Source organism: Rhinoraja longicauda, chromosome 34 (genome assembly GCF_053455715.1).
Source record: "Rhinoraja longicauda isolate Sanriku21f chromosome 34, sRhiLon1.1, whole genome shotgun sequence".
In the NCBI taxonomy this organism is placed as follows: domain Eukaryota; kingdom Metazoa; phylum Chordata; class Chondrichthyes; order Rajiformes; family Arhynchobatidae; genus Rhinoraja; species Rhinoraja longicauda.
The window spans coordinates 21,853,376-21,881,160 of record NC_135986.1 but is presented as its reverse complement, the minus strand read 5'-3'; the positions used below and the strand labels follow the sequence as shown (position 1 = coordinate 21,881,160).

General features: G+C 51.4%; 1 protein-coding gene across 3 annotated transcripts; it reads right to left on the bottom strand.

The window, feature by feature from the left end:
• Positions 1–771: 771 nt before the first annotated feature.
• rce1a (Ras converting CAAX endopeptidase 1a) lies at positions 772–27,785 on the bottom strand. Of its 3 annotated transcripts, XM_078428004.1 has the most exons (9): positions 27,653–27,776; positions 22,252–22,327; positions 14,783–14,885; positions 12,847–12,930; positions 11,088–11,166; positions 9,273–9,440; positions 8,222–8,293; positions 5,419–5,481; positions 772–2,979 (listed from the first exon to the last, which is right to left on the bottom strand). In XM_078428004.1, the coding sequence occupies exons 4-9, from the start codon at positions 12,910–12,912 to the stop codon at positions 2,750–2,752; spliced, it is 678 nt and encodes a 225-aa protein (XP_078284130.1). In that variant the 5' UTR covers positions 12,913–12,930; positions 14,783–14,885; positions 22,252–22,327; positions 27,653–27,776; the 3' UTR covers positions 772–2,749. The 3 variants fall into 3 exon arrangements, with proteins under 3 accessions (XP_078284130.1, XP_078284127.1, XP_078284131.1); XM_078428001.1 differs by lacking the exon at positions 22,252–22,327 and having other exon boundaries at positions 27,653–27,784; XM_078428005.1 differs by lacking the exons at positions 14,783–14,885; positions 22,252–22,327 and having other exon boundaries at positions 27,653–27,785.

Genomic DNA, 27,785 nt, shown 5'->3' with positions numbered 1-27,785 from the left:
AATTTAGATGGATGAGAGGGGATCTTATCGAAACGTATAAGATTATTAAGGGGTTGGACACGTTAGAGGCAGGAAACATGTTCCCAATGTTGGGGGAGTCCAGAACCAGGGGCCACAGTTTAAGAATAAGGGGGAGGCCATTTAGAACAGAGATGAGGAAAACCTTTTTCAGTCAGAGAGTTGTGAATCTGTGGAATTCTCTGCCTCAGAAGGCAGTGGAGGCCAATTCTCTGAATGCATTTAAGAGACGTAGATAGAGCTCTTAAGGATAGCGGAGTCAGGGGGTATGGGGAGAGGGCAGGAACGGGGTACTGATTGAGAATGATCAGCCATGATCACATTGAATGGCGGTGCTGGCTTGAAGGGCCGAATGGCCTCCTCCTGCACATATTGTCTATTGTCTATTGACCAGACAGCTTCTTTCGGGATATTTAAAAGAACTGATAGAGAAGACAAATTATTTTTGCTGGGCAGATCAAAGAGAAGACAAAATCTTAAAAGTTTAAGGCGTGGCCAATCACAAACAGAAATTGGAAGCATTCAGGCAAAGACTGGGTAAGATGTCAGACGGTCAGAACGTGTGTCAGGGGTTATGGGGAGAAGGCAGGAGAATGGGGTTGAGAGGAGGGAGTGATAGATCAACCATGATGGAATGGCGGAGTAGACTTGATGGGCCGAATGGCCTAATTCTACCCCCCCTTACGGCCTTATGAGGCACTCCCACAAAAACAAATGATGCGAATTCAGTTAACTGTTTTATATCAGTGATCAGTACATATTCTGGCTAACCGAGGTTATTAAAGGTTACATGGCAAATGTCGATAATTGGATACAAAGCAGCAAAATAAACATTTGACTTGTTCAAAGGAATGCATGGCCTCTGTCTATTAGCACACGGCTCCATTAGAAACCAGGGACAATTGTAGATCAGCAGAGACAAATTCAGCTGGAGGTTTACCATTCTGTCTGTGAAGCTGAGAATTGCCCCAATGAACACAGTCTCTCTCTCTCTCTCTCTCTCTATCTATATATATATATTTTTTTTTAAATCAGAAATTTATATTCTACTTAATACACAGTACACGATTGTCGGTTCCATTTTGCAAATCAAGTAAGTAAAACTCTTCTCTTGGTTAATCATACAATCTCATGTCAGGAAAATAGGTACTTTCAGAAAATATATTGTTTGATTTACAAACATTTCCGTGGTCACGCTAGAAAAAATATTTCTCTTCTGGTTCAACTGGAGGACCCAACCTCGAGCCAGAAGTGAATCTGTGGTCATTTTCTTTTCCGTTTCAGTCGCGAGGTTAAACCTGAAACTTGTCAGCATTCGCAATGTTCTGAATTCGCTGGTGGCAGCTTTCTGAGAGCTTGGTTGTGTATTGCTGGAGTGGGCGCTGCGGGTCAGAGGCTTGCAGCAAATGGCTGGGAGATTCAAGCCCACCAAAGGGCATCCTGAACACCGTAACGTCGCCTTCACCCCGAGGGACATGTGCACACCGTCGGCACCCTTTCCCCTTCCTCCTTCCCCTTGGCACCTTCTAAAATGGCCGCCGTCGAAACGTAGGAAACAGCAGCAGGAATGAGCAGGGGGGAACTGCAGATGTTGGTTCACACTGAAGGTAGATGCAAAATGACTCAGCGGGATCTCTGGAGAGAAGGAATGGGCGACGTTTCGGGTTTGAGACCCTTCTTCGTATTTCATGAAGACCACAACCAGAGAGCAGTCCTGAACTACTGTCCACCTCGTCGGTGATTATCTTTGATCGGACTTTACCTTGCACTGACCGTTATTCCCTTACAATGTGCCTGCACACTGTAAATGGCTGTTATAATCGTGTGTGCCTTTCCACTGACTGGATAGCACGCCACAAAAGCTTCTCACTGTACCTCGGTACACGTGACAATAGACATCACTGAGGTGAGCTGATGTTAAAGGCTCACGAGGCGCCCCGGTTGCCAGCGGGGGAACGTGCACTGCGCGAGAGGGGGGTTGACGAGAGGATGGCGACGTGGCTGGGCATCGTGACCAGGCAGGCGCCGGAAGCGGTCTCGGATCTCGGAGCCCGTGGGATGAATGTGCGGGCGCCCCCCTCGCCTCACGGTGGGGGTTACGATCCAAGAAACCCATCGCAGGCCCAAAATATCGCAGGTCGAAAATGCGGTTTGATACGGCGGATCACGTGGCCGTGAGCGAGTGGGCGGCGGCTCGGCTCGGGGCCGATGCCCACCAGGGGGGGGCGCTCCTGCAGTTAAGGATGTAAACAAATCCTGAGCAACGGTGACACTGGCAGTGTGGGCGCTGCTGGGACAGGCTGGGGGTGGCGATGGCAGAAACTGAAGTGTGGTCCTCTTCCCTTTGCCCGTGAAGGGGTGGCCCTGGATTTGATTTAAAGCACGTGGGGGGGAGGTAGTGACTGCAAGAGCTCGGAGGTCGATGGGCGCGTCGATGTGTCTGCATGATCTTAGCGTTCCCCGCGGAGGCTGCCCGGCGTGCTGAGGTTTTTTTGTTTTGGTTTTTATTTCTCCCCCTTTCGCTGGGAAACGAGTGCAGCGGCCGCAGATTCCCAGGCCGCCCGTCCCGAGCGGGATTCTCCCTCCTCCGCGATCTCCGTCCCCCGTTTCCTGAGAGGTCCCTCGATCCACGATCGACTGGGGCACAACCCTGAAGGCGAATTCCCTGAATGTTCGGATGTTCGGGTGGGCAGGAGGTGGCTGTGGGAGGGAGGGACGGAGGGAGGGAGGGTCAAGTGCAGACTGACGTGCTGGTCTCCGGCCGGGTGAGGCGGCAGAGGGCGAGGGGCCCGTACAAGGAGGGGTCAGTCAGCGGGAACAGCAGCAGAAGGAAGAGCACCACTCCCAGCACGTAGAAGAAGAAGATGGCCAGTTTGTGAGGATGCTCCACAGCCGCCCCCATGGCTGGGAATCCCATGTAGTTGCAAAACGAGTGGCAGAGTACCGGGCCGATCAAGTGACCTGCAAAACAAGGAAGGCGTCAGAGGAGCAAGGGGTCACGTACCCAGCCCAGCCGCCTGCAGCTGCCAGCACCCCACATTCAGTTCATCGTCACCTGTACCGAGGTACAGCCACACAGCTTCTGTTGCGTGCTAACCAGTCAGCAGAAAGACAACACACGATTACAATCGAGCCATTCACAGTGTAGATACAGGATAAAGGGAATAACGTTCAGTGCAAGGTAAAGTCCAATCAAAAATAGTCCGAGGGTCTCCAATGAGGGAGATAGTAGTTCAGGACTGCTCTCTGGTTACGGTCGGACGGTTCAGTTGCCTGATAAACAGCCGGGAAGAAACTGTCCCTGAATCTGGAGGTATGCGTTTTCATACTTCTGTACCAGCGGTAGAGTTGCTGCCTCACAGCGCCGGAGACCCGGGTTCCATCCCAACTTCGGGTGCTTGTCTGCACGGAGTTTGTACGTTCTCCCCGTGGGGTTTCTCCGGGTGCTCCGGTTTCCTCCCACACTCCAAAGACATGCAGGTTTGCAGATGAATTGGCTTGGTATAGTTGCAAATTGTCCCTAGTGTGTGTAGGATAGTGTTAAATGTGCGGGGATCGCTGGGCGGCATATCTTTAATCGGACTTTATCTTGCACGAGACGTTATTCCCTTTACCCTGTATCTGTACACTGAGGACGGCTCGATTGTAATCGTGTGGTCTTTTCGCCGACTGGACTGCATCGCTGTATCTCGGTACATGTGGTGATAAACTAAACTAAACTAAACTATACTACATACAGGTGTCCGCTTCCAGGGACAATAGAAGCACCCAACGCCTAGACTTGCTTGGAAAGCTCGGTTTGGGAACAGCTCCATCCAAGACCGCAAGAAATCGCAGAGAATTGTGGACGCAGCCCAGACCATCACACAAACCAACCTCCCTTCCATCGACTCCACCTACACCTCACGCTGCCTTGGCAAGGCCAGCAGCAGAATCAAAGACCAGTCTCACCACCCGGTCTCACTCCCTCTTCTCCCCTCTCCCGTCGGGCAAGAGGTACAGAAGTGTGAAAACGCACACCTGCGGATTCTGGGACAGTTTCTTCCCGGCTGTTATCAGGCAACTGAACCATCCTGTCACAACCAGAGAGCGGTCCTGAACGATTATCTACCTCATTGGAGACCCTCGGACTATCCTTGATCGGACTTTACCTTGCACTAAACGTTATTCCCTTAATCATGCGTCTGTGCACTGTGACCGGCTCGATTGTAATCGTGTGTTGTCTTTCCGCTGACTGGTTAGCACGCAACAAAAAGCTTTTCACTGTACCTCGGTACACGTGACAATGAACTGAACTCAATACAGGCGTCCCCACCCCGCGATAGTAGGAGAGTAGAAGTGCCTTCTCCCTGGGAAGTATTGCAAGCACAGTTATCCCCACTCAGAAACAGTCTCAAGCTCAGGTAACCCATCCCAATGCAGGCAGCATCCGTGCTTTACACTCATTCTGAGCCTAAAACCCCAAGCCAGACACAGTGGAGATGTGGAAGGCACTAGAGGAATGCAGGAGTTTTTCTAAGCCGGCAATTGCGGGAAGGGGAAAGTCTCACCGTGCAGAGAGCGGGGGAAGATGGCGCCCAACCCAGACCGACTATTTGTGTGCTAGCCACAGGGCGGCACGGTGGCGCAGCGTTAGAATTACCGCCTTACAGCGAATGCAGCGCCGGAGACCCGGGTTCCATCCCGACTACGGGCGCCGTCTGCACGCAGTTTGTACGTTCTCCCCGTGACCTGCGTGGGTTTTCTCCGAGATCTTCGGTTTCCTCCCACACTCCAAAGACGTGCAGGTTTGTAATTAATTGGCTCGGTAAATGTAAAAATTGTCCCTGGTGTGTGTGGGATAGTGTCAGCGTGCGGGGATCGCTGGTCGGCGCGGACCCGGTGGGCCGAAAGGGCCTGTTTCCGCGCTGTATCTCTAAACTAAAAGCAGATCCACGATCACAAATGTCAGGGGTTGCGGGGAGAAGGCAGGAGAATGGGGTCGGGAGGGAGAGATAGATAGACAATAGACAGACAATAGACAATAGGTGCAGGAGGAGGCCATTCGGCCCTTCGAGCCAGCACCGCCATTCAATCTGTCATGGCTGATCATTCTCAATCAGCCATGATTGAATGGCGGAGTAGACTTGATGGGCCGAATGGTCTAATTCTACTCCTATCACTTATGACCTTACGATTTCAATCGATCCACACTCTTAAACCTATCTGTACTTGGCTGGATTGTACTCATGTGTTGTCTTTCCGCTGACTGTTTAGCACACAATGAAAAGCTTTTCACTGTACCTCGGTACACGTGACAATAAACTGAACGGAACTCAACAGTGACAACAGGGGCTGCAACAGAGGTGGAGGGCAGGAGGCAGAAGCACGTGAAGCAGCTCGGATTAAACGCACACTGACCTGTCCTGATGAAGATAAACGCCGTGTACGCCCCGAACACGGCGGTGTAAGAAAACTGGAAAACTGGCAAGGAAGGGAAATGAAAATGCACAGGTTAAGGGAAGTATCTGCCGGAAGGAACTGCAGGTTGAAACTGAAGATAGACACAAAAAGCTGGAGTAACTCAGCGGGACTGGCAGCATCTCTGGAGAGAAGGAGTGGGTGACGTTTTGGGTCGAGACCCTTCTTCACACGGAGATGAGGAAAAACTTTTTCAGTCAGAGAGTTGTGAATCTGTGGAATTCTCTGCCTCAGTGGAGGCCAATTCTCTGAATGCATTCAAGAGAGAGCTGGATAGAGCTCTTTAGCGGAGTCAGGGGGTATGGGGAGAAGGCAGGAACGGGGTACTGATTGAGAATGATCAGCCATGATCACATTGAATGGCGGTGCTGGCTCGAAGGGCCGAATGGCCTCCTCCTGCACCTATTGTCTATTGTCTATTGTCTATTGATATCTCCCTATAATCACCATCCATATCTCTCGTTTTCCTTTCCCCTGATTCTCAGTCTGAAGAAGGGTCTCGACCCGAAACGTCACCCATTCCTTCCCTCCAGAGATGCTGCCTGTCCCGCTGAGTTACTCCAGCTTTTTGTGTCCATCTTTATTCAAGTGTGGCATGGTGTCAGTGTGAGCAGCTTAGCCTAACGGCTGAGGTATCTATTGAGCACTGAACCTGCTCTGGGGGGTGTGTCAAAGACCAGAGACGATGGCCTGAAGAAGGGTCCGGACCCGAAACGTCACCCATTCCTCCTTTTCAGAGATGCTGCCTGTCCCACTGATTACATATCTCCAAACTAAACTAAACCTAAACCTGTTGTGCTGCTGTAAGTAACTGGTCCTTTTCGGGATACATCTATATACTACAACTCTTGTTTGTTTGTTTGTTTGTTCCTGAACTACAGCTAAAACAGTACCCGATAGCGCGACAATTTCAGGCCCACCTTACTCACCGTCGTCCCTTTGGTGCTAATGGAAGAAGTTTAATTGAAATCGGTGTTATATTTTTTAAGTTATTCACATTTTAAAGTTTAAATCTATCTCCTAGGGAGGGAGGGTTAGGGAGGGAGGAGGGGTGGAGGGTGGTGGGAGAGGAGGTGGGATAAGGGGGGTTGAAGGGGATGGAGTGGGGAGGGAGGGGGAGGAGGGGAGAGGGAGAGAGGGAGGGGTGTGGGAGGGGGAGAGGAGGGGGTTGATGGGAGGGGGAGGGAGGGGAGAGGGTCGGGGAGGTGGGGGTGGGGGAGGGAGGGGAGAGGGTGGAGGAGGTGGGGGTGGGGGAGGGAGGGGGTTGAAGGAGGGGAATGGGTGGGGGTGAAGGAGGGGAGAGAGGGGGAAATGAGGGGGAGGGGGGTGGAGGGGGAAGAGGGAGGGAGGGAGAGGGGGGAGTGGAGGAGGGGAGGGATGTGGGGGGAGCGAGGGAGGGGGAGGGGGAGGAGGAGGGGGAGGAGGAGGGGGAGGGGGAGGAGAAGGGGGGAGGAGAGGGTGCTGCATCAATGCAGGAGAGGTTTGGGCCCAACGGGTCCACTTGGTCTAATGGCAATTAAAAACTCTCGAAGTCCCAGTTTGCCCAATCTCTCCCTACAACTTAGTCCTGGCAACATCCTCGTGAAAAAGATGAAACATCTTTCTTGAAACATGAAACCTTTCTGGTCCCAAAGCCCCATTCAAAATAATGACCAGACACCCAATGAAATATTACCCCACACAATTTCACACATGGTGAAGTTAACATCGATTTCTCTGCATCAGCAAAGCTCAGCAGAAAACTATGTCATAGAGTCACAGAGTGATACAGTGTGGAAACAGGCCCTTCGGCCCAACTCGCCCACACCGGCCAACATGTCCCAGCTACCCTAGTCCCACCTGCCTGCGCTTGGTCCAGATCCCTCCAAACCCGTCCTATCCATGTACCTGTCCAACTGTTTCTTAAACGATGGGATAGTCCCAGCCTCGACTACCTCCTCCGGCAGCTCGTTCCATACACCCACCACCCTCTGTGTGGAAAAGTTACCCCTCGGATTCCTATTAAATCTTTTCCCCTTCACCTTGAACCTATGTCCTCTGGTCCTCGATTCTCCTAGTCTGGGCAAGAGACTCTGAGCGTCTACCCGATCTATTCCTCTCGTGATTTTGTACACCTCTATAAGATCTCCCCTCATCCTCCTGCGCTCCATGGAATAGAGACCCAGCCTGCTCAACCTCTCCCTGTAGCTCACACCCTCTAGTCCTGGCAACATCCTCGTAAATCTTCTCTGAACCTTTTCAAGCTTGACTAAGCTGTGGGCTCGTGGAGCAAGGAACTGCAGGTGCGTTTTGCGTAGAACACAAAGTGCTGGGGTAACTCAGCAGGTCAGGCAGCATCTCTGGAGGTAATGGATAGGGGATGCATGGGGTCGGCACGTCTTCTTCAGACCCTTAAACTAAAGTGTGATTCAGTTTCTGCAGCCAGTTAAATCTGCACTGCAAGCTCATTGACAATGGCCACAAACACGCGTGCACACACACACACGCGCGCACACACACACGCGCGCACACACACACGCGCGCACACACACACACGCGCGCACACAAACACGCGCACACACACAAACACGCGCACACACAAACACGTACACACACACACAAATATATGCGCGCACACACACGCACGCACACACACAGTAACGAGCGTGCAAACCCCCACCACAGACACAGAATCAGTGTCCACCAAGTCACCAACTCGCCCGCCCCCTCCTCCTCGCCAGCGACCGCCCGCCGTGCTTCCTACCTGCTGAGAGGAAAATGCCACCGACTGTTCCTTGTCTGAACTTCAGCAGCTCGATCACATGGTGAAAGTGAGCTGGGGAAAGGAGAGAGAGAGAGAGAGAGAGAGAGAGAGAGACAAATCAGGAAACATTACCTCCTGCATCTTTCTCTGCCTTAAAAATATCCGTTGGCTTGGCCTCCACAGGACTTCTGTGGCAATGAATTCCACAGATTCACCGCCCTCTGACTAAAGACATTCCTCCTCGTCTCCTTCCTAAATGGCGGAGTAGACTTGATGGGCCGAATGGCCCAAATCTGCTCCCAGAACTCATGAACATTAAAAGCTCTATTAAAAATTAAAAGCTCATCATTAAAACTCCTATCTTCTCATCCTCTGGTTTAAATCGTGAGCTGCCGGAATGGAATTCAAATAATCGAAACGTACAGATGCTCCTCAACTTACGATGGGGGTTACGTTCTGATAAACCCATCGTAAACCGAAAGTATGGTAAGTCGAAAATGCATTTAATACACCTAACATACCAAACATCATAGCCACCTAACCTACGGTTTTTACTGAATGCTTAGTTTAGTTCAGTTTAGAGATACAGCGCGGAAATAGCCCTTTCGGCCCACCGCGTCCGCGCCGACCAGCGATCCCCGCACGCTAACGCTATCCTATACCCACTAGGAACAATTTTTACCAAGCTGCATGTCTTTGGAGGGTGGGAGGAAACCGAAGATCTCGGTGAAAACCCACGCAGGTCACGGGGAGAACGTACAAACTCCGTACGGACAGCACCCGGAGTCGGGATGGAACCCGGGTCTCCGGCGCTGCATTCGCTGTAAGGCAGCAACTCTACCGTGCCGGATGTGTCTCACTTTTGCACCACCGAAATATGGTAAGTGGAAGCATCGTAAGTGGAGGAGCATCTGTATTTTCAAGGGAAGTAAATATTGAGGGGAATGGCCTAATTCTGCTCCAATGACCTGTGTGGACAAACACGATGGGCGCGCGGTGGTCGACACAATGCTGCGCTCATCCGGTCGGACTCACTCACTCACTCACTCACCGACTCCGAAGAAGAGCGGGCATGTCACGATGGCGCGGCTGAGGCCAGTGCAGGGCACCAACATGGGCAGCATGCACGCCCGGAACACCAGCTCCTCCGTCAGTGGGGCCACCACCTGGTTACGTATCCACCGTATGTCCACAAGACACTGCACCCAACACCGAGGGTCTGGCAAAGAAACAAACGGCAGGACCATTAGTTCAGGTCGACACAAAATGCCGGAGTAACTCAGTGGGTCGGGCAGCGTCTCCGGAGAGAAGGAATGGGTGACGTTTCGGGTCGAGACCCTTCTTCAGACAGTCTGAAGCCTAGCCTGAAGACTTCAGGATTAGTTTACTTTAGTTTAGAGATACAGCGCAGAAACAGGCCCTTCGGCCCACCGGGTCCGTGCCGACCAGCGATCCCCACACACTAACACTATCCTACACACACCAGGGACAATTTACATTTCCACCAAGCCAATTAACCAACAAACCTGCACGTCTTTGGAGTGTGGGAGGAAACCGAAGATCTCGGAGAAAAACCCACGCAGGTCACGGGGAGAACGTACAAACTCTGTGCAGACGGCGCCTGTAGTCGGGATGGAACCCGGGTCTCCGGCGCTGCATTCGCTGTAAGGCAGCAACTCTACCGCTGCGCCACCGTGACCGCCCCTGGAGAGATTACTGCACTGGTGGTGCAGCGGTAGAGTCTCATTACTGGACTGGAGAAGTATGTTACGTCCATACCGCCCAAGATGCCCATCTAACCAAGACCCATTTGCCCATGTTCGGCCCATATTCCTCTAAACCTTTCCTATCCATGTACCTGTCCAATTGTCCTTTAAATGTTGTTATGGTACCCGTCTCAACTACCTCCTTGGACAGCTCGTTCCATATTAAATCTTTCCCCTCTCACCTTAAACCTAAGTCCACAGAAGATAAGACATCGGAGCAGAATTATGACATTCGGCCCATCGTGTACTCACTCCTCCATTCAATCATGGCTGATCTATCTTTCTCCCCCAACCCCATTCTCCTGCCTCCTCCCCAAAACCTTCCTTCCTTAGCAACCCACAGCAGAAAATAAATCCATCCACCACCTAGTTATCTTCCAGCGGCAATGGGGAACTAAGGGGCGGCACGGTGGCACAGCGGTAGAGTTGCTGCCTTTCGGTGCCAGGGAGAAGGAACGAGGATATTGCCAGGACTAGAGGGTGTGAGCTACAGGGAGAGGTTGAGCAGGCTGGGTCTCTATTCCATGGAGCGCAGGAGGATGAGGGGAGATTTTATAGAGGTGTACAAAATCATGAGAGGAATAGATCGGGTAGATGCACAGAGTCTCTTGCCCAGAGTAGGGGAATCGAGGACCAGAGGACATAGGTTCAAGGTGAAGGGGGAAAGATTCAAGGGGAATCCGAGGGGTAACATTTTCACACAGAGGGTGGTGGGTGTATAGAACGAGCTGCCAGAGGAGGTAGTTGAGGCCGGGACTATCCCAACGTTACATGGATAGGACGGGTTTGGAGGGTTATGGACCAAACGGACTAGGGTAGCTGGGACATTGTTGGCCGGTGTGGGCGAGTTGGGCCGAAGGGCCTGTTTCCACGCTGTATCACTCTATGACTCTATGACGATGACACCGGTGAAACAAATGTTGTCGACTCCGATATTGACCGCAGCTTTTTATTGTGGGATTTGTTAACGGAGTTTCCGTTTCCCCGGCCACTTAGCGGCACTTGGACGCACGCCTCTGGGTCTATTCCGCTCACTTACCCGCCGCGAGTTAAACTCTTATAAATCCTGGTTTAACGAGGTACCGCAAGCGTGAACTCACCAAGAAACGTCTTTAAGCCGTCGTTGAAATCCCATGAATAGTCCATGAGCAGCTGAATGAGCGGGCCACAGAACAGCACCTGGCAAATACACGAGAGATGAACCATTCCATGCGGGGGATTCCAGGCCCCGTGAACTTCCTCCCCTCCCTCTCCACCTCCAACCTCCAACCCCTCACCCCCCCCCCCCCGCCCTTTCTTCCACTTTAGTTTCTTCAGAACACCCTAAAATGCACCTCTGCTCAAAACCTGACCCCTCCACACAGGAGTGAAGGGCCTGTGTGAGTATCAGCCAAAACATTATGACCACCCGCCTAATATGCTGCTGGTCCTCCGTGTGCAGCCCCATACGCAGCAGGGTGCGATGCACTGTGTATTGTGACACATTCCCTCCCGTGACCACCTTTAAAAATGTCCTGTGACTTGTGCCACAGTCGACCTTCTGTCGGTTCGGACCAGACGGGATAGCCTTCGTTGCCCTCGCGCATCGATGAGCCTTGGGCACCCAACACCCTGCCTGTCGCCGGTTTGTGGTTTGTCCCTCCTCGGACCACTGTCGGTCGGTCGGTACTCACCACTGCTGACCGGGAGCACCCCACAAGCCTTGCCGTTTCAGAGATGCTCTGACCCAGTCGTCTGGCCAGAACAATTTGGCCCTTGTTAAAGTCGCTCAGGTCTTTACTCCTGCCCATTTCTCCTGCATCCAACACGTCAACTTCGTGAACTGACTGTTCACTTGCTGCCTAATATATTCTACCCCTTGGCAGATGCTATTGTAACAAGATATTCAATGTTATTCACTTTGCCCGTCAGTGGTCATAATGATTTGGCTGATCGATGTAATTGTGCACGCATGTGTGTGTGTGTGTGTGTATATATATATGTGTGTGTGTATGTGTGTATATATATATATATATATTATACACACACACACATAGTACACTATAAACAATATAATAAACGAGAGAAAAAAACTTCAGTGTGTACACACACAGACACACAGAGCTTTTTTCTCGTTTATTATATTGTTTATAGAGTAGTATGTTTACATATTCTGTTGCGTTGCTGTAAGTAGGAACGTCGCTGTTCTGTCCGCGACACAGGACTATAAAACTCTCCTGACTCTCACTAAAAAATTCTCACCCCTCTGGCGGCACGGTGGCGCAGGGGTAGAGTTGCCGCCTTACAGCGAATGCAGCGCCGGAGACTCAGGTTCGATCCTGACCACGGGCGCCGTCTGTACGGAGTTTGTACGTTCTCCCCGTGACCTGCGTGGGTTTTCTCCGAGATCTTCGGTTTCCTCCCACACTCCAAAGACGTGCAGGTTTGTAGCTGGGCAAAATGGTGGGTGTAGGATAGTGTTCGTGTGCGGGGATCGCTGGGCGGCGCGGACCCGGTGGGCCGAAGGGCCTGTTTCCGCGCTGTATCTCTAAATCTAAAACAAAATCTCTCTTTTCTTTAGACTGTGCAGAAACAGCGTGCGAACAGGCCCTTCAGAAAACCCACGCAGGCCACTGGGAGAAGGTACAAACTCCGTACAGACAAGCAGGGTGGAACCCGGGTCTCTGGCGCCGTGAGGCAGCAGCTCTACCGCTGCGCCACCGCGCCGCCCACATCGGGCCTGATCAATGTTCTAACGATCTCACGTGACTTCTCCTCCTGCCGCTCCAAACTTGCCAGTGAGAATTAAAACGTGCTTGACCCTTAAAAAAAAGATATCGATGGAGAACGCTTCTCAAGAGGTGCAGCATCCACACTCACCAACGTCAGCAGGAGAGGAAAGCAGGCGGCAGCAACGATGCCCTCCGAGTGGACGCCCATCAGCATCAGCAGTGACGGACCTGTCTAATCGAAACATGCAAGGTCAGACCCAGGGTAGAACTGCTGCCGAATAGATCGGGGTAGACGCGCTGAGTCTCAGTGGGTTCCAGACTGTCTAAAGAAGGGTCTCGGCCCAAAACCTCGCTTAGCCCTCCTCTCCAGAGGTGCTGCCTGTCCCGCTGAGTTCGCCCAGCATTTTGCATCTATCTCCCGAAGCTGAAACGCTGCCTTCCCATTCATAGAAACATAGAAAATAGGTGCAGGAGTAGGCCAATCGGCCCTTCGAGCCTGCACCGCCATTCAATATGATCATGGCTGATCATCCAACTCAGTATCCCTACCTACCCTCTCTCCATACCCCCTGATCCCTTTAGCCACAAGGGCCACATCTAACTCCCTCTTAAATATAGCCAATGAACTGGCCTCAACTACCTTCTGTGGCAGAGAATTCCACAGATTCACCACTCTCTGTGTGAAGAAAAACTTTCTCATCTCGGTCCTAAAAGACTTCCCCCTTATCCTTAAACTGTGACCCCTTGTTCTGGACTTCCCCAACATCGGGAACAATCTTCCTGCATCTAGCCTGTCCAACCCCTTAAGAATTTTGTGAGTCTCTATAAGATCCCCCCGTCAATCTTCTAAATTCCAGCGAGTACAAGCCGAGCTTATCCAGTCTTCCTCCGCAGATGCTGCCTGCCTGACCCGCTGAGTTTTGCTCAGGATTCCCGCAGCTGCAGTTCCTGGTGGCATTGACCAAAAGCTGGTTCAGATTTTAAAGGAGCATCTTAAATGAAGACAGAGGTAAAGGAAGAGCCTGGAAGCTGGAACTGTAGAAAGGCACCAGTGGGGAGTGACAGGAATTCGGGATGTTTAAGATGGATGCCAGAGCAGAGATATCAACAATGTTCGATTACATCACGGGCGGCCTGGTGGCGCAGCGTTTGAGTTGCCGCCTCACAGCGCCAGAGACCCGTGTTCCATCCTGACTACAGGTGAAACATAGAAAATAGGTGCAGGAGGAGGCCATTTGGCCCTTCGAGCCAACGCCGCCATTCATTGTGATCATGGCTGATCGTCCACAATCAGTAACCCGCGCCTGCTTTCTCCCCATACCCCTTGATTCCGCTAGCCCCTAGAGCTCTATCTAACTCTCGTTTAAATTCATCCTGTGAATTGGCCTCCACTGCCCTCTGTGGCAGAGAATTAATTCCACAAATTCACAACTCTCTGAGTGAAAAAGGTTTTCCTCATCTCCGTTCTAAATGGCCTACCCCTTATTCTTAAACTGTGGCCCCTGGTTCTGGACTCCCCCAACATTGGGAACATGTTTCCTGCCTCTAACGTGTCCAACCCCTTAACAATCTTACATGTTTCGATAAGATCCCCTCTCATCCTTCTCAGCTTAGCTTAGATACACAGCGCGGCAACAGGCCCTTCGGCCCACCGAGTCCGCGCCGACCAGCAATCCCCGCACACTAACGCTCACTAGGAACTATTGAACATTTTACCGAAGCCAATTAGCCTACAAACCTGTACGTCTTTGGAGTGTGCGAGGAAACTCTTAATTGGCACGGGCCTTAATTGGCAGAGAGTTGTAAATCTGTGGAATTCTCTGCCTCAGAAGGCAGTGGAGGCCAATTCTCTGGATGCATTCAAGAGAGAGTTAGATAGAGCTCTTAAGGATAGCAGAGTCAGGGGGTATGGGGAGAAGGCAGGAATGGGGTACTGATTGAGAATGATCAGCCATGATCACATTGAATGGCGGTGCTGGCTCGAAGGGCTGAATGGCCTCCTCCTGCACCTATTGTCTATTGATCCTTCCTGGCAGCTGGAGGTCGGCTGTAAACGCGGCACAGAGCGGACGACGTCGACGTACCTTGAAGCCCGTGTACTGCCGCCACAGCCAGACCCACAGCGGAGACAGCGCCGAGACGACCAGCACGCTGGCGAACCGATGCTTGATCACGGTGGGGTGATCCCTGTCAGACACAAGGAGAATAAACCAGTCATTCCTGCAAGCTTCGTGGGGAGGCCTCACGGTCGTGTTCAACTCGGGGTACAGCTGGAAAGAAGGTAAGATACAAGAAGCTGGAGTAACCCAGCGGGTCAGGCAGCATCTCTGGAGCGAAGCTGGAGTAACCCAGCGGGTCAGGCAGCATCTCTGGAGAGAAGGAATGGGTGACGTTACGGGTCGAGACCCTTCTTCAGACTCGATCTGAAATGTCACCCATTCCTTCTCTCCAGAGATGCTGCTCGTCCAGAACCAGGGGCCACAGTTTAAAAATAAGGGGTAGGCCATTTAGAACGGAGATGAGGAAAAACTCTTTCAGTCAGAGAGTTGTGAATCTGTGGAATTCTCTGCCTCAGAAGGCAGTGGAGGCCAATTCTCTGAATGCATTAAAGAGAGAGCTGGATAGAGCTCTTAAGGATAGCGGAGTCAGGGGGTATGGGGAGAAGGCAGGAACGGGGTACTGATTGAGAATGATCAGCCATGAACACATTGAATGGCGGTGCTGGCTCGAAGGGCAGAATGGCCTCCTCCTGCACTTTTTGTCTATTGAGTTACTCCATCATTTTGCTTCTAACTTCGGTGTAAACCAGCATCCGCTGTTCCTTCCTACAGAGAGAAGCTATTTGTTGCATGCTATCCTGTCAGTGAAAAGAATAAACATCATTACAACCAAGCCGTCCACAGTGTACAGATAAAGGACAAAGGGAACAACATTTAGTGCAAGATCAAGTCTGATTAAAGATAGTTCAATGGTCTCCAATGAGGTAGATTGGAGGTCAGGACCGCTCTCTAGCTGGCGAGGGCGTGCTATTGAGGGCGTGCAGCGTAGGTTCACTAGGTTAATTCCCGGAATGGCGGGACTGTCATATGTTGAAAGACTGGAGCGACTAGGCTTGTATACACTGGAATTTAGAAGGATGAGAGGAGATCTTATCGAAACGTATAAGATTATTAAGGGGTTGGACACGTTAGAGGCAGGAAACATGTTCCCAATGTTGGGGGAGTCCAGAACAAGGGGCCACAGTTTAAGAATAAGGGGTCGGCCATTTAGAACTGAGATGAGGAAAAACTTTTTCAGTCAGAGTTGTGAATCTGTGGAATTCTCTGCCTCAGAAGGCAGTGGAGGCCAATTCTCTGAATGCATTCAAGAGAGAGCTAGATAGAGCGCCTAAGGAAAGCGGAGTCAGGGGGTATGGGGAGAAGGCAGGAACGGGGTACTGATTGAGAATGATCAGCCATGATCACAGTGAATGGCGGTGCGTACAGGCTCGAAGGGCCGAATGGCCTCCTCCTGCACCTATTGTCCATTGTGAGAGGACGGTTCAGTTGCCTGATAACAGCCGTGAAGAAACTGTCCCTGAATCTGGAGGTGTGCATTTTCAAACCTCTGTACCTCTTGCCTGATGGGAGAGGGGAGAAGAGGGAGTGACCGGGGTGAGACTGGTCCCTGATGATGCTGCTGGCCTTGCCGAGGCAGCGTGAGGTGTAGATGGAGCCAATGGAAGGGAGGTTGGTTTGTGTGATGGACTGGGCTGCGTCCACAACTCTCTTTAATTTCTTGCGGTCTTGGATGGAGCGGTTCCAAACCAAAAAGTACCTGAAGATCAAAAAAGCTGGCGACAGCTAGATATATTTAGGGTTATAAATGCCAAACCATTATTTTGATCTTAGTGATGAGATATGTAGGAATTAACTGCAGATGCTGATTTACACTGAAGATAGACACAAAATGCTGGAGTAACTCAGCGGGACAGGCAGCATCTTTGTAGAGAAGGAATGGGTGATGTTTCGGGTCGAGACCCTTCTTCAGACTGAGAGTCAGGGGAAAAGGGAAACGAGAGATATAGATGGCACAAAAGGCAAATGAGTGGAAGACATGCAAAAAGCTTAAAACAAAATATGGAACTCTTCGCAAATTTACAGAAGATGTCTGAAGAAGGGTCTCGACCCGAAACGCCACCCATTCCTTCCCTCCAGAGATGCTGCCTGTCCCGCTGAGTTACTCCACCATTTTGTGTCTGTCTTTAGTGATGAAATAGTCCCCCAGAGAATCCAGTACAAAATCCTCCTCATAACCTACAAAGCCCTCCATAACCTGGCCCCATCCTACCTGACCGACCTCCTCCACAGGCACACTCCCACCTGCACCCTCCGCTCTGCCGCTGCCAATCTCCTATCCCCCCACATCCGGACTAAACTCAGATCCTGGGGGGACAGGGCTTTCTCCATCGCTGCTCCCACCCTATGGAACTCACTACCCCAAACCGTTAGAGACTCCCCCACACTCACCACATTCAAAACATCGCTGAAGTCTCACCTGTTCAGTACTGCCTTCAACCACTGAAGGTCACCTCACCTTCTGTCTCCTTTCTCTGTTCATTTATTTATTTACTTATTTATCTATTTATTAATTTCCCTATGTTCTCAAAATCTCTGTAAAGCGTCTTTGAGTATATGAAAAGCGCTATATAAATAAAATGTATTATTATTATTATTATTATTAGATAGTGGTTCACTTCCCTATTTCCCCGGCCCTCTTCCTCATTTACAAAGCACAAGTCAGGAGAATGAGCGTGAATGAGAACAACAGACAATAGGTGCAGGAGGAGGCCATTCGGCCCTCCGAGCCAGCACCGCCATTCACCATGATCATGGCTGATCATCCACAATTAGTACCCCGTTCCTGCCCTCTCCCCATATCCCCTGACTCCGCTATCATTAAGAGCTCTATCTACCTCTCTTGAAAGCATCCAGAGAATTGGCCTCCACTGCCTTCTGAGGCAGTGAATTCCGCAGATTTACAACTCTCTGAGTGAAAAAGTATTTCCTCATCTCCGTTCTAAATGGCCTACCCCTTATTCTTAAACTGTGGCCCCTGGTTCTGGACTCCCCCAACATTGGGAACATGCTTCCTGCCTCTGGCGTGTCTAATCCCTTAATAATCTTATATGTTTCAATAAGATCCCCTCACATCCTTCCTAATTCCAGTGTATACAAGCCCAGTCGATCCAGTCTTTCAACATGCGACAGTCCCGCCATTCCGGGAATTAACCTAGTAAACCTACGCTGCACGCCCTCAATAGCAGGGATTATTAAGGGGTTGGACACGTTAGAGTCAGGAAACATGTTCCCAATGTCCCCAGGCAGTATCTCAGGAGAGAAGGAATGGGCGGCGTTTCCAAATTCCAGTGTATACAAGCCCAGTCGATCCAGTCTTTCAACATACGACAGTCCCGCCATTCCGGGAATTAACCTAGTGAACCGACACTGCACTCCAATAGAACAGCAGCGATTCCTTGTGAATGCCACCTCTTTCCCACACCACGCCAACTTGGAAACTATTTGTCATTGCTTCTTCGTAACTGGGTCTAAACACTGGAACTCCCCACCCAAAAGCACCTCCAACACAGTCCGCAGTGGTTGACTCACCACCTTCCCCATGTGCCTTTAGAAATGGCCAAGAAATGCAAGGCCAAGCCACCAAATGTACACACACCGTCAATGGATATAAAGGCACCACACATTAAAAACACCAAGGCCTCAACAGTGCAAACGCTTATCTATAAAACATAGTCAGTCATACAGCGTGGACACAGGTCCTTCGGCCCAACTTGCCCACACCGAACAACATGTCCCCTCTATACCAGTCCCACCTGCCTGCGTTTGGCCCATATCCCTCTAAACCTGCCCTATCCATGTACCTGTTCAAGTGTTTCTTAAATGTTGGGATAGTCCCAGCCTCAACTACCTTCATTCCATTCACCCACCACCCTTTGTGTGAAAACGTTACCCCTCAGCTTTCTATTAAATGGGCGGCACGGTGGCGCAGCGGTTAGAGTTGCCGCCTTACAGCGAATGCAGCGCCGGAGACTCAGGTTCGATCCCGACTACGGGCGCCGTCTGTACGGAGCTTGTACGTTCTCCCTGTGACATGCGTGGGTTTTCTCCGAGATCTTCGGTTTCCTCCCACACTCCAAAGACGTACAGGTATGTAGGTTAATTGACAGGGTAAAATGTATAAAATTGTCCCTAGTGTGTGTAGGATAGTGTTAATGAGCGGGGATCGCTGGGCGGCACGGACTCGGTGGGCCGAAGGGCCTGTTTCCGCGCTGTATCTCTAAATCTAAATCTAAATCTAAATCTAAATCTTTCCTCCCTCACCTTAAACCTAGGTCCTCTGGTTCTCGATTCCCCTACTCTGGGCAAGAGACTGTGCGTCTACCCGATCTATTCCTCTCATGATTTTGTACACCTCTATAAGATCACCCCTCATCCTCCTGCGCTCCAAGGAATAGAGACCCAGCCTGCTCAACCTCTCCCTATAGCTCAGGCCCTCGAGTCCTGGCAACATTCATGTAAATCCTCTCTGCACCCTTTCCAGCTTGACGACATCTTTCCGATAACACGGTGCCTATAACTGAAGACAATACTCTATATGCGGCTTCACCAACGTCTTGTACAACTGCAACATGACCTCCCAATTTCTATACTCGATGCTCTGACTGATGAAGGCCAATGTGCCAAAAAGCATATTGTCAGATTAAAAAATCCTGTACCCAGGAAATAAATCCTTCTACGAAATAGGAACACTCAAACACCAATTAAACCAGCAAATTTGGGACAAATGTGGGCAAATGGGACTTGGTCGGCATGAACTAGTCAGGCCTGTTTCCACACTGTCACACTGTTGGAAGCAGATTGAAAATAAAATGTATTTGTCTTATCTATATTCTAAAACTTTCGTGTGTTTGTTTGTTTGTTCCTGAACTACAGCCAAAACGGTACACGATAACGCGACAATTTTAGGCCCACCTTACTCACCGATGTCCCTTTGGTGCTAATGGAAGAAGTTTAATTGAAATCGGTGTTATATTTTTTAAGTTATTCATATTTTAAAGTTTAAATCTATTTCTTAGGGAGGGAGGGGGGGAGGAGGGGGGATAAGGGGCATTCAGGGGGATGTAGTGGGGGACTGGGAAGGAGGGGAGGGGAGGGAGGAGGGGAGGGAGGAGGGGGGAGGGAGGAGGGGGGAGGGAGGAGGGGGAGGGAGGGGAGGAGGGGGAGGGGAGGAGGAGGGAAGGGAGGAGGGGGAGGGAGGGGAGGAGGGATGGGACGGAGGGGGAGGGGAGGAGGAGGGAAGGGGAGTGGGGAGGGAGGGGGAGTGTTGGGATGTGGAGGAGGGACGATAAGGGGGGTTGAGGGGGGTGGAGCGGGGGAGGGAGGGGAATGGGAGGAAGGGGAAGGGTGGAGAGGGAGGGGGAAGGGGGGAGGGGAAGGGGGAGGGGAAGGGGGAGGGGAGGGGGGAGGGAGGAGGGAGGGGACGGAGGGGGAGGGGAGGAGGGAGGGGGAGTGTTGGGATGGGGAGGAGGGACGATAAGGGGGGTTGAGGGGGATGGAGCGGGAGAGGGAGGGGAATGGGGAAAGGAGTGGGAGGGGGGAAGGAGGAGGGGGGAAGGAGATGGGGGGGACGGGGGATGGGAGGGGGAGGAGGAGGGGGGAGGGGGGGAGGTGGGAAAGGGAGGGAGGAGGGAGGGGACGGAGGGGGAGGGGAGGAGGGAGAGGGAGTGTTGGGATGGGGAGGAGAGACGATAAGGGGGGTTGATGGGGGTGGAGCGGGGGAGGGAGGGGAATGGGAGGAAGGGGAAGGGGGAGAGGAGGAGGAAGGAGGAGGGGGAAGGAGGAGGGGGAAGGGGGGAGGAGGGAGGGGGGGGGGGGAGAGGGTGCTGCACCAAGGCAGGAGAGGTTTGGGCCCAACAGGTCCAGGTGGTCTATTTTCTACCTAAAACCCAAAAGCATCAACAAACATGTCCCAACGTTTTGTTTCGCCGGCCTGTGTCAGTGAGAGACAGTGGCACTCATTTTGCGTGTCTGTACTGGTCCTTCCTGCAAAATTGACTGCAGCACAAACATGCCATTATACTGCGGATAAATGGTGGCAATGTACAGCTGCCGACAAAAACAAATTCTTCACTTGCAATCGATGAAAGCAAAACAAGTCTTGACATTGTAGCGGGCACGTGCTAAAGCCAACCCGAGTCACTGTTTGCAAGTTATATAAGTGTAAGAAAATAACTGCTGACGCTGGTACAAATCGAAGGTATTTATTCACAAAATGCTGGAGTAACTCAGCAGGTCAGGCAGCATCTCAGGAGAGAAGGAATGGGTGACGTTTCAGGTCGAGACCCTTCTTCAGACTGATGTCGGGGGGGCGGGACAAAGGAAGGATATAGGTGGAGACAGGAAGATTGTGGGAGATCTGGGAAGGAGGAGGGGAAGAGAGGGACAGAGGAACTATCTAAAGTTGGAGAAGTCAATGTTCATACCACTGGGCTGCAAGCTGCCCAAGCGAAATATGAGGTGCTGTTCCTCCAATTTCCGGTGGGCCTCACTATAGCACTGGAGGAGGCCCATGACAGAAAGGTCAGACTGGGAGTGGGAGGGGGAGTTGAAGTGCTCAGCCACCAGGAGATCAGGTTGGCCGATCTCCCGGTGGCTGAGCACTTCAACTCCCCCTCGCACTCCCAGTCTGACCTTTCTGTCATGTTTGTACGTTCTCCCTATGACCTGCGTGGGTTTTCTCCGAGATCTTCGGTTTCCTCCCACACTCCAAAAGACATACAGGTATGTAGGTTAATTGGCTGGGCAAATGTAAAAAAATAAATTGTCCCTAGTGTGTGTAGGATAGTGTTAATGTGCGGGGATCGCTGGGCGGCGCGGACTCGGTGGGCCGAAGGGCCTGTTTCCGCGCTGTATCTCTAAATCTAAAAATCTAAAAAAATCTAAAATCATTCCATTCCAGGTTGCGGGATCATTGGCCATGGTAAAAGACTGTCAGTAACTGGAAGTGCGTAGGGGGATCGCTGGTCGTCGCGGACTCAATGGGCCGAAGGGCCCGTTCCTGGGCTGTATCTTGAACTGAAACGAGACTAAACAATGACCTGGGATTGAATCCTGACCCCTGAACTGCCTCTGTGGAATTTGCACCTTCTGCCCGTGACGAAATGGGTTTTTTCCCCCGGCTGCTGGTCGACGGATTTAATAAATTGATGGGGAGGCAGAAGAGGAAATCTGCAACCTTCTAAGCAAGAAGACGGCAGTCTGAGCCACAGTGACATGTGAAAAAAGACAACAGGATTTGTAATATCCCTCCACACCCATTTACCGAATAGTGAAAGGCCTGGATTTTAATTTAGTTTAGTTTCGAGATACAGTGCGGAAACAGGCCCTTCGGCCCACCGAGTCCGCACCGACTAGCGATCCCCGCCCATTAACACCACCCTACACACACTATGGACAATTTTATACATACACCCCACGCCAATTAACCTACATACCTGTACGTCTTTGGATAGAGTGGATGTGGAGAGGATGTTGCCACTGGTGGGAGAGTCTAGGACCAGAGGTCACACCCTAGGAATAAAAAGGACGTGCCTTTAGAAAGGAGATGAGAAGGAATCTCTTTAGTCAGAGGGTGGTGAATCTGTGGGATTCATTGCTGTGGAGACCTATACATCAGGAGGTGCAGATCCAGAGCAAGCAACATTATGGGGGACCCCTACCACCCCAGTAACGGACTGTTCCAGCTGCTACGGTCAGGCAAACGCCTCCGCTGTCACACTGTGAAAACGGAGAGGATGAGACGGAGTTTCTTCCCACAGGCCATCAGGACTGTCAACTTTTATAACTCCAGGGACTAAATTTTGTCTTCTCTGTATTAACTTTATTTATATCATATCATATCATATCATATATCTACAGCCGGAAACAGGCCTTTTCGGCCCTCCAAGTCCGTGCCGCCCAGCGATCCCCGTACATTAACACTATCCTACACCCACTAGGGACAATTTTTTTTTTTTTACATTTACCCAGCCAATTAACCTACATACCTGTACGTCTTTGGAGTGTGGGAGGAAACCGAAGATCTCGGAGAAAACCCACGCAGGTCACGGGGAGAACGTACAAACTCCTTACAGTGCAGCACCCGTAGTCAGGATCGAACCTGTGTCTCCGGCGCTGCATTCGCTATAAAGCAGCAACTCTACCGCTGCGCTACCGTGCTATACGTTATATGCTGTAACTGTAATTCTTTTTTTGTGCACAATCCGCAGGCGTTGCCACTTTCATTTCACTGCACATCGTGTATGTGTACGTGACAAATAAACTTGACTTGACTAAGTCAATGGATAATTTTTACTGTGGAGATTGGCAGATGCTTGATTAGTAAGGGTGTCACGGGTTACGGGGAGAAGGCCGGAGAATGGGGTTGAGGGGGAAAGATAGAACAGCCATGATTGAATGGCAGAGTGGACGTGATGGGACAACAGAGTCGACCTGACGAGATGTGTGGGAAGAACTTGCAGATGCTGATTTAAACCGATGTGGAAGAAAAGATTAATATCCTTTCTTACTTAATTTCATGTTTACATTTACCATCCACCCTTCAACACACTCCTAGACTAGAGGTAATACGTCTGATCTTACTTTGCCGATTCCCATGCACCACTTCTGCACCTGGCCAACGAGAGATGCCAATTCTCACGTCCAAGCACCATATAAAATAGGTGCAGGAGGCCATTTGGCCCTTCAAGCCAGCATCGCCATTCATTGTGATCAAGGCTGATCATCCACAATCGGTAACCTGTGCCTGCCTTCTCCCCATATCCCTTGATTCCACTAGCCCCTAGAGCTCTATCTAACTCTCTTTTAAATTCATCCAGTCAATAGACAATAGACAATAGACGCAGGAGGAGGCCATTCGGCCCTTCGAGCCAGCACCGCCATTCAATGTGATCATGGCTGATCAGTCACTCCAAAGACGTGCAGGTATGTAGGTTAATTGGCTGGGCAAATGTAAAAATTGTCCCTAGTGGGTGTAGGATAGTGTTAGTGCGCGGGGATCGCTGGGCGGCGCGGACCCGATGGGCCGAAGGGCTTGTTTCTGCGCTGTATCTCTAAATCTAAAAAAAAAGAAAAATCTAAAATTGGCCTCCACTGCCTTCTGTGGCCGAGAATTCCACAAATTCACAGCTCAGTTAACAGTACGAAAGATGCAAATATTACCATCTTGATGTTCCTTAGAAGGTTTGGTGATCATTAGACTTAGTGAACCCCTTAATGTTTTTGATTTGATAGTCCCATCACATTCATTCCTATAATGTAATGTTAACAGAATACTTTGCTAGAAGTTGCAAAATGATAGTCGTATCCAGTGAATTGGCCTCCACTGCCCTCTGTGGCAGAGAATTCCACAAATTCACAACTCTCTGGGTGAAAAAGTTTCTTCTCACCTCAGTTTTAAATGGCCTCCCCTTTATTCTTAGACTGTGTGTGTGGCCCCTGGTTCTGGACTCCCCCCAGCATCGGGAACATTTTTCCTGCATCCAGCTTGTCCGGTCCTTTTATGATTTTATACGTCTCTATAAGCTTGCAGCTGACCGTAACAAGGTGGAGAGGTACCCTGAACCAACATCTCAAAACGGGGGAAGAGAAACTGATCAACGCAGCGGCAGAAAAGCGGGCACGTAGAAAGGAGTGCAGCAACTTCAACAGACCAGAGTCCACACACAAATGTGACCTTTGCGACAGAGACTGCCACTTCCGCATTGGTCTCTTCAGCCACCAGCGACACAGCTCTAGCTGAGGTGTGGAGCAAACAGCCAACTAGGATGCATCACCCATGGTCAGCCTTGACCGAGGGGGCCTAAGTGAAGAGTTAAGATCCCCCTCTCATCCTTCTAAACTCCAGTGAATACAAGCCCGTCTTTCCAATCTTTCCTTGTATGACAGTCCAGAACCAGGGGCCACACACAGTCTAATAATAAAGGGGAGGCCATTTAAAACTGAGGTGAGAAGGAACATTTTCACCCAGAGAGTTGTGAATTTGGGGAATTCATTCTCTGCCACAGAGGGCAGTGGAGGCCAAATCACTGGATGGATTTAAGAGAGAGTTAGATAGAGCTCTGGGGCTAGCAGAATCAAAGGATATGGGGAGAAAGCAGGCACGGGTTACTGATTGTGGATGATCAGCCAGGATCACAATGAATGGCGGTGCTGGCTCGAAGGGCCGAATGGCATCCTCCTGCACCTATTTTCTATGTTTCTATGTTTCTATGACCGTCCCTCCACCCCGGGGATTAACCTGGTGAACCTACGCTGCACTGCCTCGATGGCCAGGATGTCCTTCCTCAAAGTAGGAGACCAAAACTGCACACAGTACTCCAGGTGCGGTCTTCTTGATGTTGTGGTCGTTGTTGTTGTTGAAAGGATACCACACGGCTCCACAATACTCCAGGTGGGGTCTTGTTGTTGTTGTTGTTGTTGATGAAAGGATCCCACACGGCTCCACAACACTCCAGGTGCGGTCTTGTTGTTGTTATTATCATTGTTGTTGTTGCTGAAAGGATCCCACACGGCTCCACAATACTCCAGGTGCAGTCTTGTTCTTGTTGTTGTTGTTGATGAAAGGATCCCACACGGCTCCACAACACTCCAGGTGCAGTCTTGTTGTTGTTGTTGTTGTTGTTGTTGATGAAAGGATCCCACATGGCTCCACAATACTCCAGGTGCAGTCTTGTTGTTGTTGTTGTTGTCATTGTTGTTGTTGTTGTCGTCATTGTCGTTGTTGTCATCGTCATTGTTGTTGTCATTATTGCTGTCGTTGTTGTTGTCGTTGTTATTGTTGTTGTTATTGTTGTAGTCATTGTTGTTGTTGTCCTTGTTGTTGTTGTTGTTGATGAAAGGATCCCACACGGCTCCACAATACTCCAGGTGCGGTCTTGTTCTTGTTGTTGTCGTTGTTGTTGTCGTTGTTGTTGTTGTTGTCGTTGTTGTTGTCGTAAGGATCCCACACGGCTCCACAATACTCCAGGTGCGGTCTTGTTGTTGTCGTCGTTGTTGTTGTCGTAAGGATCCCACACGGCTCCACAACACTCCAGGTGCGGTCTTGTCGTTGTCGTAAGGATCCCACACGGCTCCACAATACTTCAGGTGCGGTCTTGTCGTTGTTGTTGTCATTGTTGTTGTTGTCGTAAAGATCCCACACGGCTCCACAATACTCCGGGTGCGGTCTTCTTCTTGTTGTCGTTGTTGTTGTCGTTGTTGTTGTCGTAAGGATCCCACACGGCTCCACAATTCTCCAGGTGCGGTCTTGTCGTTGTTGTTGTCGTTGTTGTTGTCGTTGTTGTTGTTGATGAAAGGATCCCACACGGCTCCACACGGATCACGTGGCGGCGCCTAACGGCAGCGGCTGACTAGCAGTCTGTCCGTCTTTTTTTTGTTGTGTGTCGGTGTTGGGATGGTTTTTATATATATTGTTTTGGTTGTGTATGTGTGGGAGGGGGTGGTGGTGTGGGTGGGTGTGGGGGGGGGAACTTTTCTCTTCCTCACGGCGCGGGGTGTGGCTCGGCTGCGGGGCCTAACATCGCCCGCTGCGGCTCGGCCGCTGGACTTTACATCACCCGGTGCGGCTTGGCCGCTGGACTTTACATCACCCGGTGCGGCTTGGCCGCTGGACTTTACATCCCGGTGCGGCTTGGCCGCTGGACTTTACATCCCGGTGCGGCTTGGCCGCTGGACTTAACAGTGCCCGGTGCAGCTCGGCTGCGGGGCTTAACATCGCCCGGTACAGCTCGGCTGCGGGGCTTAACATCGCCCGGTGCAGCTCGACTGCGGGGCTTTTCATCGCTGGTGCGGCTCGACTGCGGACTTGACATCGCCCGGTGCGGCTCGACCACGGGACTTAGCTGCGCAAGGCTTGGTCGCGGGCCTTTCATCGCCCGGTTCGGCCGCGGGACGTTTCAGCGCCCGGTGCGGGGACTGTGCGGGTCGGTCGGGGACGAGCTGTCTGTCCGTGGGCGTGGGGAAGAGAGTGGAAGTTTTGTTGCCTCCATCACAGTGAGGGGGTGTTTGGAGTCACTGTGATGGACGTTTGTGTTGGGGTTATGTGTCTTGTGTTCTTTTTTTTTCTATGACTGCTATGTAGTTTCGTTCGGTACTTCGGTACCGAACGACAAATAAAGCTCTGTTATACTGTTATATAATACTCCAGGTGTGGTCTTGTTGTTGTTGTCGTTGTCGTCATTGTTGTTGTTGTCGTCATTGTTGTTGTTGTCGTTGTTGCTGTCGTCATTGTTGTTGTCGTTGTTGATGAAAGGATCCCACACGGCTCCACAATACTCCAGGTGCGGTTTTGTTGTGGTTGTTGTTGTTGTTGTCATTGTTGTTGTTGTTGTCATCATTGTCGTTGTTGTCGTCGTTGTTGTCGTCGTCGTCGTCGTCGTTGTTGTTGGTGTTGTCATTCTTGTTGTTGTTGTCGTAAGGATCCCACACTGCTCCACAACACTCCAATTTGGGCCTGACCCAAGGACTTGTAGGCCTTCTCTTGGATGGATGCACAACATGCCCCTGGCAACCACCCCCCCCTCCTGCCAACGGCCGGCGTTGCCCCTGGCAACCTCCCCCCCCCTCCTACCAGCGACCGGTGTTGCCCCTGGCAACCCATCTCCCCCCCCCCACCCTCTGTCCAGCCACGCCGGCCGGCGTTGCCCCTGGCAACCCCTCTCCCCCCCCCCCCCACCCTCTGTCCAGCCACGCCGGCCGGCGTTGCCCCTGGCAACCCCTCTCCCCCCCCCCCCCTCTGCTGCCAGCAGCCGGCGTTGCCCCTGGCAACCGGCTGCTCCCTCCGCTGTCGTTTGCCACCGCGACCACCCCCCCCCCTCCCCCTCCCGGGGGCGTTACCTCGGCAAGCGGCTCCTCCACACGTACAGGCTGCCCACATAGCCGCAGGCCAGCAGCAGGCAGGACGCCACCGAGACCGAGCACAGCCCGGCCCCGGCGCCGGCGCCGCCATCGTCGTCGTCGACCGCCATCG